Below are 18,463 nucleotides of genomic sequence, written 5' to 3'. Positions count from 1 at the left end.
TGGACCTCTAGCAATGAATTCAAATTATCTAGAACCAAAAGAAGACCTAATTAAATAGATAACTATATTATGGGATGAAGTAGCATTATAGTTGATCATAGTCTTGCCAAGATGGCAAGTTCGTTACATAAAAAATGCTATATTGGAGGCTAAGCGTTTTAGAATTTGGTTAGAGAAAATTGTAAAAGATATTTTCTTAAATTTTTTTTTCTGACTCGAACACTGCGTTGTATCTGCATTTTTTTCTTCTTCTTCGTCAATTCAATCAAAACCTCGTTCATTGTTAATTTTTTTTGCTCGTATAATTTTCAATAACGACCTAACAAAAAAAATATGTATTTTTAGATATTAACAGTTACACATTAAAAATTATAAAAATATATGTTATCCACTTAAATTATAATATACTAATAGGTAAATTAGAAAAATAGAAAATAAAACAAATATACAGCAAGTTAAACAAGAAAAGTGGGAAAATATTCAAATATTGTGCAAGTGCTTTTCTTTTACGCAATCATAATAATAAATAATAATGTTTTAGTTTTAGACTTAACACCCTCCAAATGAAATAATAGTCCTTCGTCGCCGTCTTACACATCAATGGCTACGATCATGTAACAGATGAAATCAAGGCCATCCACGTTAATGTGTTCCACACCAATGGCTACGATCATGTACCTACCTTTCTGGCTTTACTCCCCAATAGAAATCCAAGAATCCAGATTCTGATTCTTGAATCTCGAAAGTCGAAACTGAATCTGTATTGTACAAAAGTTGAAATGGTAATAATAATGTAATAAAAGTGAAAGTTAAAAAGAAGTACGTGGCAAGTGAAAAAGATGGTGAAACGATGACGAAAACATGAGGACACTGTTTTTCTTAAACTATAAATTATATATAATTGAAATATGAAAAGAGCAATTAACGTGTAATACGATGGAAGGAGCAGAGTGCGAGTGTGAGATTGATCGGTTGCCAATTGACTTGTTGGCTCATATCTTTGTTCTCTTAACCTCCTTCACTGATTTGGCACAGTAAGTTGTTGTGTTTGTGTATTTACATATAATATTAATTCAGAAATACAGTTTTAATTGATGTTTCTGAATGATGATGAAAAAGAGCAAGCAGTGTTTGCAAGAAATGGAAGCAAGGGGTGAAGGAATCTCTGGCTCGGAGACGCTACCTCAGCTTTGCCGGTTGGAAGATGGATGATGATTCCACCGCTCGCCTCGTTCGCTATGCTTACAACCTCACTAAACTCGACATGTATGTATCTGTTGTTAATTATAGCATATTATGTATTTATTATTTTGATTTGTTTGTACAATTCAGAGATAAACCTTTTAGTTGATGCATCAGATCATAATCAAACAAATTGGAATCTGTTTGTATATAGTATATATTTGACATGATTTGTGGTTAGAATTGCATGATGATGTTGATGATGATGGTGGTGGTGGTGTTAAATAACTGATACTAGATTTATTTGGTATTGTGCTTTTTTAATTTTCAGACCAAGAAGCCGCTGGGGATGCCAAATAACTGATACTGGACTTGTCAGAATTTCTTCGGCAAAGTGTGTCATCAATCTCAAATCCATATCACTCTGGGGTTTGACTGGCATCACAGATGAAGGTGTTATTCATCTGGTACGCCATCCTTGCAATTCTGTTTCCAGAACTTGCTTTGATGATATTGCTTTTACTTAGATCGTAGCTTTCATTGATTGCACAAACAATGATAAGACTATGCTGATTATTGGTATTCTGGCGTTTTGTCAGGTGTTTCAAATCTTTTGCTTATGGTTTTAATTCCTTTTTGCTCCTCTCTCTTGATCATTATTATTCCAACAGATATCAAGAACTAGATCCTTAGAGCATCTCAATGTTGGTGGTACATTTATCACTGATGAATCTCTCTTTGCCATAGCAACAAGTTGTCCAAATTTGAAGGTTAGTTATTATGATAAAATTTTATGTATATTGAAATGCTTCACAGTATGCCTAATACTCTAATAAGGAGGAAAGTTGGGTTGTTAGGTTGTTAGGCACATTTGTTTGTAAGATGTAACATTTTTCACTCAGATGTTAGGTATCTGGAATTCTCCTTTTGGTGTAATCAGGAGAACAGGGAAAAAAGACACAGGATGGTTTCCTAAATAACTTATTACCAACTGAATTCTCATGTAGTAAAGAAAATTTCTGATGTTAAATTTTGCTTAATCTTCTCATGTTTGATTTCTCACTATTAGTTTCTAATGTGAAACTCAGATAAGATATATGACATCCACATAGGAGAAATAATAGTAAAACATTGTAAATAACAAAGATGATGTGAAAATTGAACATGACTAGATGAAGATGATTATATATTTATGGTATTCCATTCAAGTCATACATGATTGCTTCTTGTTCAGACTATTGTTCTGTGGAGCTGCCGTCAAGTAACTGAGAGTGGTCTTTTTGCCTTAGTTGATAAATGCCCCAAACTGAAATCAATGAATGTATGGGGAACAAGAGTTCCTGTGGACAGCCTTAAAAACTTGCTTATTACAAGTCCAACTCTTCAGATTAAATTGTAAAACTGGGGAGTGCTCTAAAATTGATGCCTAAGGTGCTGATTCTTAATTTATTAGTGTTATCACTGCTATTTTATGTACAGAATGTAATCTTATATTCTTAAGTGTAATTTATCCGAAAAGATGAATATGTCAAATTTCATTCATGTATAGAAAACATCATCTTGTAATTTATTTATTGCCTTTCATTGACCCTTTCCATTGTTGTAAATGTTGAATTCGCAATAAATAATATAAACCATAAGAAAAGATTGGTCTACTTATATGGTTTACATGATTAAACATTGTATATGATAATATGGATGCTGAAATGAGGAACTCTGGTACGACAAGCTAGCCCATTGGATGAAGTTATCTCATATCAGAAAACTAAGATCACATGGTATTTTGCTTTTCAATGTTTGGTGATAAGTATGAAGAAATAACATAGGTTCTGGGAGATTTGTGCTTTCATTAGTTTCATGTTTTACATTACCAAGTTTCGGGGTGTGAATTCCCCAAATTATTTATTATGCTGCGTTCATAATTACGTCAACTACACTATTTAATTAAATAATGAACAAATAATGATCACATGATATCTAACCCCATATCACGATTAGATTCTTTTGAATCTTCCAACTGAAGAAACTTCTTGAAGGATTCTTTCTATACGTAGCTATTAAACGTATATTTTTAAACTACAGAAAGTGGAATATATGGTTTATAGCATAACTAAAAACCTTTCATTCTTAAAAGCGATGCAAAACTCATACAGATTCCTCAGGTAAAGTATTTCTATAATTGAATGCCACATGCTCCATGTGTTGATATGGACCACATCATTATATAATGTATAGTAACATGATAAAATTGTATGTGAAAAGTACTTAACAATACTTGTTAGGGTACAAATTACAATTATAATAATCCTTAACTGTGGACCAAGAGCTTCAGCCATGATATCCTGATATTGTACTACCCATTTTCCTTTTCTTATCTTTTGACTAATGAATGATGCCTTGGTACATTACCTGAAACACAATGAAGGAAATGTTATAGCATGATTTAAGGATATCAGATTACCATCTAAGACATAGGATCCACCACTTCATTGGAATGTCAACAATCCTATGGAACCACAAACAAGAATTTGACAAAAAGTTGTATTCAACTAATGGTCGTTGGAAACCATCTCATGATTAGTTTGTGTATAAAGGCACTGAAAAAGCTATCAATAATTGCGTTTAAATCACAAAAATCCTGGGGGAAAAGAACTATCTCAATTGCAAACATTGGTGGCAAAGCCCAAAGTAGCTGTTTTTTAACAAGTACAATTTGCAGCATCTCAAATCCTTAACAAACCCACATAAATTAAATTGGAAGAAGCTAACATTGCTTTGCTAACAGCCTAAGATCAAGAGTAAACTACACTGACATTCCTCGAGTTTAGATGATATTACACACGCCATCCATTGATTTGTCATGCTTATACTGGAAGGTAGTGCCATGTTTGCAAGGGAAAACTGTGTCACATTTTATAAAATAAAGAGGTAGCAACTGTTGTTTAATTAGAATATATTAGGATCAATTAGCATTCATTAGACTTATTTAGTATATTTGAATACTTATTATAGAATATTATGTCTTTATTATATCAATTCTCTTAGCACCTATAAATATCCTTCTATATTGTATCATTCTATACAACTTGAATACACACAAACTTTTTTTCTACTGTTCTCTCTTACCCTTTCTAACACGTTCAATCCCAGGGAGATCAGTGTAATTTACCCTAGCTTAAGATTAATGCATATGCCATCGTCTATAAATCTTTTTATCAATCTCATTAAAGGAAGTGTAAGCATCAAGCATTATGCTGTCAAGAATAAAAACATACCTGAACTGCTCCAAATGCCTTATTGACCTCTCTTGGTCACTATCTACCTCAGATGACTTTGCAGATCCTCTCCAATATAGCCTCAGGAATCTCAAAATTTTGCTTATCAAATTTTCTAACTCAGACAATTACATGACACCGTAGATTGAGGCAACACTGCAGTGCACATGATAACACAAGCTCTTCTTGAACGACTTAGCTTGTATATTGTATTCTTACAAATTAACATTCATTATGATCACAACAAAACTGCAATAAGCAGGAAATAAAACGAGAGGACAAGCAAGCAATTTGGAAAATGGTCTGGCGAAGCTGATCTAGCAAATTGCACATATCCAGTAAAGCTTCCACCTGTGTTCGTCCCTGGACTCTTACTAGGTACAGCAATGTTCTTGCAGGATCCAAAAGGTGCTCCTACCTGCAAAAATGTGATGATAACATGATCTTGTGCATAAACTCTTTATATTGAATTTGAACACAGCGAAGTTGTGTGAAGATAGAAAAATCCATCCACATCAAGGATTCTACATTTCTGCTGTGTCACTCGATAAAACACCACCAAACACCACGAGATATCATAGAAATATCAAGGTCTGATATTTCTTGCTCATTTGGACAACCATTCCAAATGGATGAACATTGATTATTGAACTTAAAAAACTAATATAACTCCGTGATTTTGTATTTAGTGCTAAGGTATTTTAAGCAACTAGGCTCCATGTTCTATGGTAATAGAAAAAACATGGAAATAAGAAAACATCAGAGTGAAGAAGGAAGTTCATAGACAAATGGCATAAAGACAACATGAATGTGAACAAGAATAGCAGACAAACCTGGCAAGCAGTTATTGTATCACATCCACACAATGTACGGCCATTCATTTTATCAACAACATCAAATACACCACCACCATCACTTCTCTGCATAAATTACATTCAGATTATGAAATGGGTTTGCAAGGAATTTCATGCATTATTGAATCTGAATTTAACAGCTCAGAAGGACAAGAACTACCATGTAAAAATTAACTGCTACAAAGCTTGGCAGCATATTGCCTGCAGCTTTGAAACATGTATTCACCGTATCCACAAGTGGAGCTGAATGCTCTTTGCAAGAGTCAGCTTCAACTGGATATGTTGGAAAATAATTCTGCAGGAATAGTGATGCACTTCTAGAATTTAGTGGCTTTGATTCTTTTCTCTGTGGGCAAGAACCCTGCTTCATACCAGGATCTCCAGCTGAAAGTTAATGAATCACATGAATCTGTTATTCAATATCATGTATCCTATAAATAGTGTTGCAATAGCATTGCACTTACACTCATTTTCAACCATGTACCTCCACTGATAAGCTATTCCTTCTTCATCTTCCTTTGATGCATCAGAAGTGAACACAAGAAGCCGACGATTTGACTGAATCATCTCTGTTACAGTAGGCCAATTTTCACCATTCTTTGGCATATCAGATACGGGGAACCAAAATTTAACTAGTCCAGCACTTGTGAAGAGATTAATCAACCCCTTTGGAGTATGCACATAGTCTTCAATCACAATGGTGACAATCTCTGTTGGATTTTCAGTCAAGAATGTTTCCACTTCTTTCAGAGTATTCAGTGCAGGTTGCTGACAACATTCATAAACATACACCCCACAAAATCAAATATAGAAAAAATACTCACGTAAATAACAAGAGTCAACAACAAAGGTTAGATCATTACAAAGGCAGTGAAATTGAAGCATTGCCCTCGAAATGAATGACACAGCCAAATGTCATCCTCGAAATCGTACATATCCAACATCAGTCCCCTCACTCCATTCTATGCAATATAAGAATCACCAAACAACTTAATAAGAACCACTGAATCACTATGGAAAGTTTGGGTGAAACACAAAAAAAAAAAAAAAAACCTTACTTTTGGCTTTCACCATAAAACACATACCCTGAGTTGATTTGTGACGGTGTCTTCTTGATTGTAGAAAGTGAGTCTCTGAATACCAGGCAGAGGGGGTGAATCCACGATGCTGAATGAATTATGGGTCATGATCCATGTGTACTTATTGAAAGGTAACCCATTAACCTGGATTCCCATAAAGGGAAACTCATCAAACCACAATTGAAACTTGAAACCAAAAAAAGAAGTGCTTCTTTTTTTTTCAAGTGAAGTAAAGCATTTATCAATGGATATTACTATTGATGTTGGAAGGGTGGCTTGGCCTCTGGTGCAAACAGGTTTTTTCCTTCCCAACGCAGGGCAATTGCCACAATATAGGCCTGGCCCACAATCTGTAGCAACTGAACATGCCTCCAGAACCTGCCAAAGTTTTCAGCTTTGATGTCAAAAGAAGAAAAAAGTGGGTTTGGTTCATTGGGTTAGAAAGAAGATGGGAGAAAAGGAAGAGAACCTGGCAATTGCCATTGAAGCATGCGGAGGAAGTGGTGAGGAAGAGGGATGAGAAGAAGAGTGACAGAAAGAGGTAGGTGATGATTATGGAAGGTGCTATACATTGGGTACGAGAATCCAACAAAGGCCAGCACATGGCACCAGGCACCACCTCCTTCAAAACTTGAAAGCTAAAGAAAGAAGAAAGTGTGTTTCACTGCGTAGGAGGAAATAACAACTGAGAGGTTAGTTGATCATAGATTTTTGGGTATCAAAGGCGGGGCTTTATCACCTTTAATTATTTCTTTTTTGTTTTCTCTTATTTTGATGCTACTATTTTGAAGTTTCATCATTGTTGCACTCATTGCTTATTAGTCATTACTTTCTATGTATGTTTAGTTAATTAGTTTTTTATTCAAGGGCGAAAGGAGAAAACACGAAGTAGAAGGATAAGAAAGGAGGTAAATGCTTATTACTCTGCATTTATGTGAGATTTTAAGACAAGGGTGCAACGGTGTTTGAGCTTAGCACTGAAGGCACTAACATTGTGACTTGTGAAGCCACCCTGGTGCACTTCAATTTTACCTTTTGAAAGGGGTTCTTTTCGGGCTTAGCCCCACTTCGCAAGTTACTTCTTAAATAAATATCTATTTTTTTAAAATAAATCTACAAACAAATATTCATTTTTTGGTGTAAAGAAAGAAGAAACAAAAAGAAACAGAGAACACGAGACTAAGACACTGTCATGCAGCACTAAGTTATTTCTTGTAGCGTATATATAAACGTCGGACCTAGGGGTGAAAAAAGGTCAGGCGGCCTGTCAGAGCCTCCAGCCTGACCTGAGTTTGGCCTGGCCTGGCCTGATCTGTTATAAAATAAGTATAGGCCTAGACTCTTTTAAAAGTCTTAATACATTAATAGGCTAGGCGCAGACTCACTAATTAGTCTTATAGGCCTGTCAAGCCTGCCTGAACCTATTAAAATATAATTAAATATATAAATAATTATTTATTATTAATAAAATTATGAGATATTTTAAATTTATTATATTTTATTATAAATATTTTTGTATATTTTAAATATGTTAAAAATTTAAATTTTTTTTATAAATATTAAATATATGACATATTACATATAACTATTTTTATTAAAAAATAATTTTTTTAAATAATATTTTTATTTTTATAAAAAAAATTATCAGACCTTTTAACAGGCTTCAGGCCAAGCCAGGCTGAATAACAGGTCAGGCCTAGTACTTTATAAAAAGCCTATAACAAGCTGCAGACCAGACTTAGGCCAATCAGTTATATGACAAGTCAGGCCTGTTAAGAATAAAGCCTAGCCTGGCCTGCCCTGTTTCCACCCCTAGTCGCACCACCGTCGGATGTACTAATCGGAGACTCGTTCTCATAAAAAATAGTAAAAGTTACCAAGCACATCAAGGCTAATCCTTCCTCGCTCGGATTATATCTTTAAATAAATCTTCGAATGGGGAAGGAATAACGATATAAAAACCATTATAATTATGTGAAATCTTCGTCTGAATGGAATTGACCGTTTGCCATTCAGAGAAGATGGCAAGGAATAATTGATTCAGTAAGCTTGTGTTTTACAAGTTACAACAGGAATAGCGAAAAGAGTCCGCTAATATCAGAATGAATTGTTTAAATGGTAGTTAGTTACCTATGCAGCAACAATTGCATATTTGCATGGGCTTGCCACGAACAAAAGAACTAAAAAAATGCTTTCCACTATAAATGAGATTGCTTCCTCTATATGTGAAAGAATAACAAAAGAATTGATATTTAATTCTTTAGTAAACTCCCATTACGCAAGCTTCTTTGCACGACCACTTGAAGGAGCACCGTCCTCTTTTTTAGATCCAGATGCCTCTGGTTTCCTAGCCCAGGCAGGAGCTCTATCAGGTTCGTATCGATAATCGTAAAACAGTTCCTCCCCAGCCATTATCCGTTCCTTGGCAAATATACCTACTCTGTGGTCTCCAGCAACCATAATAACCTGCAACAATTTAAGAAGATAGCAACAGGGAATGATGTTGACACTAATGGAAGAGAAATACAATTATAAAAGGATTAGATGAGGATCAGAAATTCAAAACTGAATACCTTTGCATAGCAATTTGGATCAGGAGCATGGTTTGCAAACTTCAACTTGTCACCTTTGCGGTAAGCATCAAGAACAAACTGAATACCAAAAAATTATGATTCACCCTTCATTCGATATATACACGAACAACCGAAAATAATATGTAATCGCACCACAAAAACTGAAAGAAAACAGTCATCTAGACTTGCCTGATCATTTAGATTAAAGAGAAAAGATGAATTTTCTCGGTCATATATCTTTCCTCGCTTGTCTGCTTCCCGATGAGAAATTAACTCTCCAGTATACTCTCCAAGGTATTCATGCTTACCAACACTATTCTGGAAGGTTAACTTATTGCATTAGTAAAAGGATAACTGCATGTTGCAAACCCACTGGAATATAATATCATCAACTTGGTATATACCTTTAAGAAGGCTCCCCAGCCAGATACATCAGACCTTCCAAGAAGAACCTGTAAGCATATTACATAAGGTTGCCATCATTGTATACAGAAGATCAGAAAGGAACATCTTCAATGACTTAATTACAAACACAAGATCATAGATATGGAAACGCTGAGAATGAATATTGCAAGATGGAATACACCAAAATGTCTATGCAAACCCACATTTCCAGTAGCACTACAGAAAATTTTGTTTCTCAAGCACTTCTATTAATTAAGAAACAGATGTATAGTTCTTGATATGTGTATTATTAAATGAATGTTTTTTTTTTTCAATTAATAACCCAAATATATTTCAATCTACTATTGCTCAAACAAAATATTTTCTGAGAAAGCAAGCAGGTCCATGTAGCTGTGTATGATTGAAAGGGAGACAAGATAGAAACATTCAATCAAAGAAAATTACCCTTTGTTGCTGTTTGAGGAGAAGCTTCATGTTCCTACATTCATAATTATCACCTCTTTGGCTAGGTATCCCAAGAGAACCATCACCACAGCTGCAATAATAATTTGACCCAAATGGCAGAAATTAATATGGCAAATAGACACTCCACATATACAGTTGAGATCAAAAGAATTTATATGCACCAAAGTTCTGAAAGAACATAAAATAAAAATTCTTGCTGAAACCCCTATTTTATTTAAATCCAGCATTAACAGGCCGAAGAAAGAAGCTAAAAGCCAAGTAATACTAGCTCCACCATCACCACTACCATAACTTTCCTTTTCATCTCTATAAATCTATTTACTTATATAAGAAAACAGTTACACGTTTGTAAGGTAATTATTTACAATGATTATGAGAAATAACACATTTGGGATTTATAAATGAATGAATTGCATAGTAATATACAGAAAACCATGAAATGGTGAAATCTCACCTGACCCAACAATTCCTACAAACATCGGGATCACATTCCCTATCTGCAGCAAAGCAAGGACATTGACGACTTCGGCATTGACTCTTCGCACAGTGACAGCCACGAAATCGATTCTTGCAACTCTTCGGGCATCTTGGCACAAAATGTAGGCAGGTCAAAACACAGTATGTAATAATATCTCCAGAATTTCCAAGGGAAGCAAGGCATGTGGAAAATTAGCAATACAATACATGCCTCTTGTTATTATTCAGGTTGGTTAACAGCTTACCCACAGTATTTCTCACAGCAGGTTCCATTTTGAAGACATGGACACTGCTTTCCACAAGCTGATTGGCAACCACACGGATTGTACTGTCTGCAGGGTTGATCCTTTCTCTCTGTAATCCTTTTCCTTATTGAATGATAAGCAGCAGATTTCCAGGTATACTTCAAGCGACGAACTCTACCTCTTCTGCGTAAAAATCTTGATCTTCGTCTCACTTCATTATTACCCTTACATTGATTACCACCACAACTACTTAGGTGAGCAACAAGTGAAAGCAAAAAAGAACAAAGCAAAAGTAAACTTATTATAGTTGAATTAAAAGCAACCTTGGAATAGCCTTCCACAAGAGAATTTGCACCATCCCCAGCAGAACCTGACATCTTTCCTTCATCCCAATTTATGTATTGGAAAACCTCCCAACATGTCTTTAGACCATTTAGAAGATTCCTGGCTATTAAGCAGCTGCATAAGAGCAGAAAACTATTACTACTTACCAGGTGATCAACACTCAATAGTTAGGACCAAACAAAAGCGCTAAAAAAAGATCATACAGCAAGCCACAGTGTTGAAAAGAAGTAAGTTCACATGAAAGTAAGCATCAGAGAAGGCACAAGTAATACATTTGACCCAAGCATATGCTGACCTGTTTCTCCCAAATATCTCCATTCCTTTCTCTAGGAGTCCTTTTTCAAGAGCTTTCCAAGATTTATTGTCAGTGGATTCCTGTTTACAAATGTTCTCATCCACAAACTCTTCTTTCCTTGCATTATCTTCACTGCTGATGACAGGTGGGTCAGTGATCATGTCATTTGATGAATGATCATGAGCTTCAACCTGCATTTACATAGAGTTCATTTTAAGAATCCACTCTTTCTACACCATAGTTTCAAGGTATCTGACATTTTTTTTTATAAAAATGCATGTTTCTTCCTTATCTTAGTGAAAATTGAGGTTAAAAGCACATCCCTTAACTGAGAAAACCACTCACAATGGAATCAGAATCAGAAACCACTGTTTTCTTCTGCCGTTTCTGCATGCAAACTAGAACACGTTCTGCCACCCGCTTGCTGTTCCTCTTACCAAGTCCACCTCTCCCTACAGGTTTAGCTTTAGGTGGTGCTGACTGGGAGGCTGAAACAGCATCCTTTCCAGGCCCATTCTCTGAGTCGCTACTCTCAGATATGTTCTTTGCATTAGATGAGGCACTTTCACTTTGGCTGCATTTTATGCGCCTTTTAGCAGAAGACTTCTTCCTAGATGAAGAACCACCTGAACATTTCTCTTCAACATCAGCCTGGGCAGAAGAGGTAGCTTTGGAAAACCTTCCTGATTTAAGTACCTAAAATAATTCAAGCACCTTGAGTAAACTGTTTCAGAAAATTCTTCAGACAAATCAAAAGCAGAGACTGCATACCGATTTAAAACAATTCGGCCCACATGGTGCATTTTCAGTATCAGGAGGGTTCCACAGAGGTTGCTTCTCAGCCTGTTAAATTTATTGAGTCAAGAAATATGCAGGAAAATTCATGAAGATAATTACCTATCAATAAAACTTACGGGGAAGACAAGATCCTGGGAACATCCATGTAATCGGCAATCGAAAACCTGAGAAGGTGAAAATTGATATTAGGGCCGCTGGCGGGATATAAAGAGCAAAAGAAAATGAAGGCTATTCAGTACCCCCCATGGGATAAAAGCTTACAAGACAGCGTCGGCAAAAAAGATTGTCAAAGGAGTCAAGAGCTGCTTCAAGATCTTTTTCCAGAAAAGACTTTTCACTTTGAGAAATATCTTCGGTATCTCCATTCTTGGAACCCCTAGCAGCATTGTCTTCGTTACTAAGAGTTTCATATCTGGCCTGTATAAGACGTTTGACGGTGTTTCATATCTCTGTAAAGCCAGCACAAAGGAAATGGGAAACGGCTGGACGAACGCTTACACTACGACCAGTTTTCATCAGAATAATCTAGAAGGAGATGAAGTGTAAATACAATAAGGACAATACCAATGAATGACAAAAACAAACCTTAATTTCACTAGTATTTCTAGAAAAGCATTGAGCCAAGGAGTCCAGAACAGTATCAGATAAACCCAATTCTCTAACGGTCATGCTGTAAAATCAAACCGCATAATATGAAATCCACAAAACTATTTCTCATGCACAAAAGAAAAATGAAAGGGTGAAACCATAAAAGAAATGATAGTAGTTTACTAATCTATACCAACCGAAGTATATAATCTTCTGAATCTACAAACTCTCTTTTTTCCTCTTCATCATCTATTATTTCCTCTTCACTGTCACTGCAAATAAGTGCTTCTCCACCATTTTGATCATAATAAATTCGCCTACGACCTACAACTGACTGATCTTCTGTCATTCTTTGATTTCTGCACCAGAATTGTCAAAACAAATATCTTCAAAAGATCAAATTTTAAGTCAAAATAAGAGAAAATTATAGCTGGAAAACAATAAATTGAAAGATGAAGTTACAATGCAATAAAAAGGGTGATCAATGCCTTGTAGAAAGGTAGGTATAAGTTAACAGGAAGAGACTTGGTGCTCAAAAAATAGAGCACAGCCAAGAAAGTGTCAAAAGAAGATTTTTAAGGCTTTTTTAGCCTTTTGATTTCTTTCAGTTGTTTGCATTCCCATAAGAAGTAGGGTTCAATTGACAAAACACAAAAGATATGTTAATGAACAAAGTGCAAACTATAAAAGAATTTTCTATTAATTAAAAACTTACACTAAGCTCTAGAGCCTTTAATATTTTAAAAAGAAAAATAAGATTATGTCATGCTACCTGTCCAGAAATATCCATGTGGTGTAAGGAGGTAATCTTTTGACTTCTGGTAACTTGATAGGACGAACAGCATTCTTCACAGCAACATTAGATCCCAGAAGAACTGCTGTAGAACCATGACCATCTTCAGGATAACTATTGCTCTCCCCATCATCACTACTTGCAAGAACACCATTGTGCATATCAATTGCATCCTTTTGCCGCTTTGTTAAAAGGTCCAGACTTCTATGTGTATCAGTTTCATTACATGCCATCCTCTCCATTGACAATCTGCAGAGGTGGTTTGTGACACCAACCAGCTTGTGCCTATTTTCTTCCATTCTTTTCTGTTATCCAAAAGCATGCACATTCGCACATTACAACAAAACAAGCAAAAGTTACAATTCGGATCAACAAATTATAATCATAGGCAATCTATCACACCTTTACGGAAACAATTCGTTCTGCAGCAACTTGTTTCTTTAAAGAATCAATAACCATTGACACATCTTTAACTGTCGGAGTCACTTCCTCCGCTTTGTTTCCCTGCATCGAAACACAAATAGTATATGATATAACATACATTACTGCTTACCGCCCCATCATTAAAAAATTCAAACAAGTCAGGCAGTCATAGTTCATGGGGAGCTATTGGGAAAACATAACCTAAGGGAAGAAATATAATTTGACTACGGCTTAGCCATCTGACACAGAAACTCCACAAATTCCATCACCAAAACTCCAAAAGAACCACTGAGGTTATCAATTCAAAACATAATAAGCACCATAAGAGCGAGAAAACCCAACTGCAACTCAAATAATCAGCTCTCTATACAATGCAGTTATATATCCAGCCTCAACCTGTCTTAGAATCCAGCTCAGCTCCTCATCGGGGAAAGGGGGGAAAGTCGTGTGAAGTCAACAACAATCGATTGAAAACAAGCACAGAAAATATACAAATTGAAGCTTCAATTCTAAGTAGATCGAAGCTCAAAAGAAGAAGGATTAAAATGGAAACAACAGAAAGAAAGATAGACAATAATCGAAACCGAAACGTAATGAGCTAGCATGAGCTTCATTGAGGATTAAGGCAGTGAAAAGAAGGAAAGATGAAAAAATCGAATGAGAGCATACGGATGGATCGACGGGAAGCTCTGATCTAGAAGAAGAGGCGAAAGGCGGAGGAGGGGGCAGAGGCGGAGACTTCGACGCCATTGACGGAGACAATGCTGGCGAAGCTTGTCGGGACCCGATTCGGAAATGGCGAATCGGATGGGGATCGATTCATGCAGCTGGAATTGGCCGGCAACAATGCGTAGTCCGAACTTCAGACTTCAGATTCAACGGATAAGGGTTCTGAAGGGACTTGCGATTTGGCGGGGCAAGTTGAAAGTTGAAACCCTAAGTCATATCCCAAAAAAGAAAAAAAATTAAATGAGAGATAAACTATATTTATTATTTTATATTTGTAATGCACTTTCAATTTTCCGCCGCTTGACGAGACTTTTTCTTGTTTTTTTTCTTTATCTTATTTTTTCTTTTTTCTTTTTCTTTTTTTTCTGTTTTTAATTTTTTATCAAGTGAACGGTGAATGTTGAATGGGGAATGCGGGGGAACAAAATTTTGAATTATGTACACTGTGCTAATAAACATCACCTTATCCTCTTCCTCCCCATGCCTATATATTCTGTCTTTTCCCGTTTTCTTTTTTCGTCTTTAGCTTTTTTATTCAGTTCATATTCGTTCCTTTTTTTTTTCCTTTCCTAAATTGGAATTTGTATTTAAAAAAATGTATATGTAATTTCTATGCAAAATTGGAAATCTGGCTTGACTAAAATGGAACAGTAGTCACACAAAGTCTCGAAAAAATGAAAACAGTATAAATTCATATAAACTTTATTATACCTAATACAGTAATACTTAATGGTGTTCATTATAATGCTCATGATTTGATGTCCTAAAAATATATTTTTCATTTTTTTCATACATTTATACTATGTTTGGTCTGATAGAAAATAGGGGGAAAGAAAATGGATGGAAGGAAAATAGATGGAAAATAATATTTTTCTTTGTTTGGTTATGAAGGAAAATAGGAAGGAAAGAAAATTTTTGTGTGGGTCCCACTAAAAAAATTTTCTTTCTATCACAAGCAAGAAAACAAGAAAAAAAGTGCTATATTTTGTATTTCCAATACTACCCTTAGTTATATTATTATTAACAAATATTAATATAAATTTAATTTTAATATATTATTATAATAAAATTTTATATTTAAATATTATATATATTAGATAAATAATTTAAATCAAATATATAAAATTATAATATTTTATAATATTTATAAAATATAATAAAACATGAATAAATAAAAATATTTATACTTTATTTTATGATAAGGGTATTAATGTAATTTTATACTATTATGATTTTCTTTCTTCTCATTTTTCTTTCCATTCAAACAAAAGAAAATTTTTCCTTATTTTCTTTCCATCTATTTTTTATTCATCCAAACAACATACAAATAACTCAATTTTTCTTTCCATTTTCTTTCCTCTTATCTTCTTTCCTCTTATTTTCTTTCCTCTTATTTTTTTTTCAACATCCAAACAAACCCTTAATGTATTATAAATATAAAATTTTATTTTTTTAATAGATTTTAATAAAAAAATTTATATTATTCTTAAAATATGTCTTTAAAACAGATGTTGACATCACTCTAACTTTATTACTAGCTAGTTTGCTACTATATAGCACTCCATAAAATAGTTTACTTACATTTTTTCCCCTTGTGGTACTTGAACTATGGGAAAAAAAAACAATAAAATTTTATATTTAAACAAAATATTTAACTAAATTTAATTAAAGTGTTATAACCACTTTTTAAATTATACACCTTCTCCGTCTCTTTCTCATTCTCCTTCTCATTCTTCTTTTCCTCTTCTTTCTTCCCCTTCTTCTCCTCCTCATTGTTGCATCGTTTTCTTCTTCTTTTTCTTTTTCGTTATACTTTTTCTTCTTCCTCTCTATGTTGCATCTTCTTCTTCTTCTTTTCCTTTTTCGTTATCTTTCTATTTTGTTATTGTCATCACCAACAACACCAACATTTTGCTAACATATTTATTGGTTCTGATTTTCTCTGGTGTCATCATTAGATAATTTCAGTTCATTTCTTAGTTTATTTTGGTTCATTTGTCATTTGTGTGTTAATTGATATTCACTTGGTATTGTTGATAACTATTGACCAAATTTTTATTCTTTAAGTAATTTTAGTTCATTTCTTAATTTAATTGAGGTTCATTTGGATCTAGAAATGAATTGAATGTGTTTTTGTCGATGATTGAGTCTTTTTGAGTACTTATTCAAAATTGAACTAATTTCGCTTCATTTGTGTGTTAATTGAGATCCACTTGATACTATCGATAATTATTGACCAATTTTTTTAGTAAAGAAGAATGAAATTATTCATTATCACTTTATTTAATTGCATTAAATTTCACTCCATTCTATTTAATTAGTTCAATTTTGAACAAGCAGTCAAAAAAACTCAATCATCAACAAAAACACATTGAATTCATTTCTGGATCCAAATAAACTTTAAATAAACTAAGAAATGAATCAAAACTAAGAAATGAACCGAAATTACTTAAGGAATAAAAAACTTGGTCAATACTTACAGTAGCATCAAGTGAACTTCACAAATGAACCGAAATTAGTTCAATTTTAAACAAGTAGTCAACAAGACTTAATCATCAACAAAAATATATTCAATTCATTTCTGGAACCAAAGAACCTCAATGAAACTAAGAAATAAACTAAAATTACTTAAGGAATAAAAAATTTGGTCAATACTTAATAGCAACATCAAAAACGCAATTAATCAAGTAGTCAAAAAGGCTCATTCATTAACAAGAATACATCGAATTCATTTATGGATTTAAATAACCTCAATTAAAATGAGAAAAAGAAAAAACGCAACAACAACAGCAATAAAAGAACGACGATTGAGAGAAAACACGGGAAGAAGAAGAAGGAACGCGACGAAGAAGAAGGAGAATGCAAAAAAGAAGAAGGAAGAATGCAAAGAAGAAAAAGGAATAACGCAAAGACGGAGAAGGATATGTTTGCGTTAGTAAAGCGCGCATATGTATACACTGGTATAATAAAAGTAATTTTGTTGAATTTGAACCAACTTAATTAGACTTAGTTATCAAAAAAATTTAAATGTCTAAAAAAAAGAAAAAAAAACGAAAAAAACTTCTCAAACTAGAAGAAACCTAAAAGCATCAACTAAAAGAACAAGATATGTGCCCGCCGATAACATGATTAATTTAGATTTTCTCACATTTTTTCTCGTGTATTTTGTCAATTATTACAATTGATATTGTAATTATTGAATATTAATTTAATTTACTATATATTTTTTATTTATCTGTATATTTGGATTAAATATATTTTTTATATATAATTTTAGCTGAAAATTAAAATAATTTTTAAACTTTTTTTTGTGTTCCAAATCATTTTTAATATTAAATTTAATTTTAAAATTATCCTTCAATTATTTTCAAACAAAAATATCTTCATCTTCATTTATAATTATAAAATTTTTTATAAAAACATAAATATATACATAAGAAAGAGCAAAATAACCTTGCTATTCACAAAAACATAACATCGTCATCTTCCTCAAAAAAAAAATTTTCTTTTCTAAATAGAATCATTACAATTTCTTTTACTATCACCAACAACAATTTCTTTTACAACATTAAAGATTTTAGATAAGAGATGCTCGTCCAATATGATTTATAACCACACAAATTTCAATACCAAAACGCGTTCACCTGAGAATCCGACCAAGTCTCCAGTAAAAGGTTGGAATATATTATTGTTCAATTTCATTTTCTGAAATGAAAAATATAATAAGACGTTGGTACTACTTTCAGAATCTAGCAACACTTTACGTACCAAAAGGTCTCCTAGTTGAATGGAAATCACAACTGAGTCATCCAGATTTATGGTGTTTGTATTGAAGTCAAATGTTTAGAATGTCGTCCGACCAAAATGTTGAGATGTGTGGGCGTCATTCAAAGTACCCTCTATTGAGAACATAGCTTGGTATGTACGTTTTCGAACC

General features: G+C 33.8%; 3 protein-coding genes across 3 annotated transcripts; 1 reads left to right on the top strand and 2 right to left on the bottom strand.

Annotated features, from left to right (window-relative positions):
* The first annotated feature begins 883 nt into the window (after positions 1-883).
* Positions 884-2,752, top strand: LOC130982228 (F-box protein At5g67140). The gene is made up of 5 exons (XM_057906127.1): positions 884-1,034; positions 1,120-1,266; positions 1,514-1,649; positions 1,854-1,952; positions 2,417-2,752. Exons 1-5 carry the CDS (start codon positions 937-939, stop codon positions 2,579-2,581), a joined length of 645 nt encoding a protein of 214 aa, XP_057762110.1. The 5' UTR covers positions 884-936; the 3' UTR covers positions 2,582-2,752.
* A 586-nt stretch (positions 2,753-3,338) lies between these two features.
* Positions 3,339-7,081, bottom strand: LOC130982763 (PI-PLC X domain-containing protein At5g67130-like). Its single transcript, XM_057906845.1, has 9 exons — positions 6,860-7,081; positions 6,646-6,768; positions 6,397-6,534; positions 6,175-6,273; positions 5,776-6,079; positions 5,472-5,695; positions 5,291-5,377; positions 4,458-4,875; positions 3,339-3,591 (listed from the first exon to the last, which is right to left on the bottom strand). The coding sequence occupies exons 1-8, from the start codon at positions 6,992-6,994 to the stop codon at positions 4,696-4,698; spliced, it is 1,290 nt and encodes a 429-aa protein (XP_057762828.1). The 5' UTR covers positions 6,995-7,081; the 3' UTR covers positions 3,339-3,591; positions 4,458-4,695.
* A 1,256-nt stretch (positions 7,082-8,337) lies between these two features.
* Positions 8,338-14,738, bottom strand: LOC130983001 (histone-lysine N-methyltransferase CLF). Its single transcript, XM_057907162.1, has 18 exons — positions 14,467-14,738; positions 13,777-13,878; positions 13,354-13,679; positions 12,779-12,940; positions 12,579-12,663; positions 12,255-12,410; positions 12,110-12,157; positions 11,967-12,038; positions 11,541-11,891; positions 11,196-11,386; positions 10,879-11,014; positions 10,556-10,779; positions 10,288-10,419; positions 9,813-9,903; positions 9,368-9,415; positions 9,153-9,281; positions 8,964-9,041; positions 8,338-8,856 (listed from the first exon to the last, which is right to left on the bottom strand). Exons 1-18 carry the CDS (start codon positions 14,545-14,547, stop codon positions 8,665-8,667), a joined length of 2,604 nt encoding a protein of 867 aa, XP_057763145.1. The 5' UTR covers positions 14,548-14,738; the 3' UTR covers positions 8,338-8,664.
* Between the last annotated feature and the right edge of the window lie 3,725 nt (positions 14,739-18,463).

Source organism: Arachis stenosperma, chromosome 5 (assembly GCF_014773155.1).
Source record: "Arachis stenosperma cultivar V10309 chromosome 5, arast.V10309.gnm1.PFL2, whole genome shotgun sequence".
Classification (NCBI taxonomy): Eukaryota; Viridiplantae; Streptophyta; class Magnoliopsida; order Fabales; family Fabaceae; genus Arachis; species Arachis stenosperma.
This window is presented reverse-complemented; position numbering and strand designations above follow the sequence as displayed.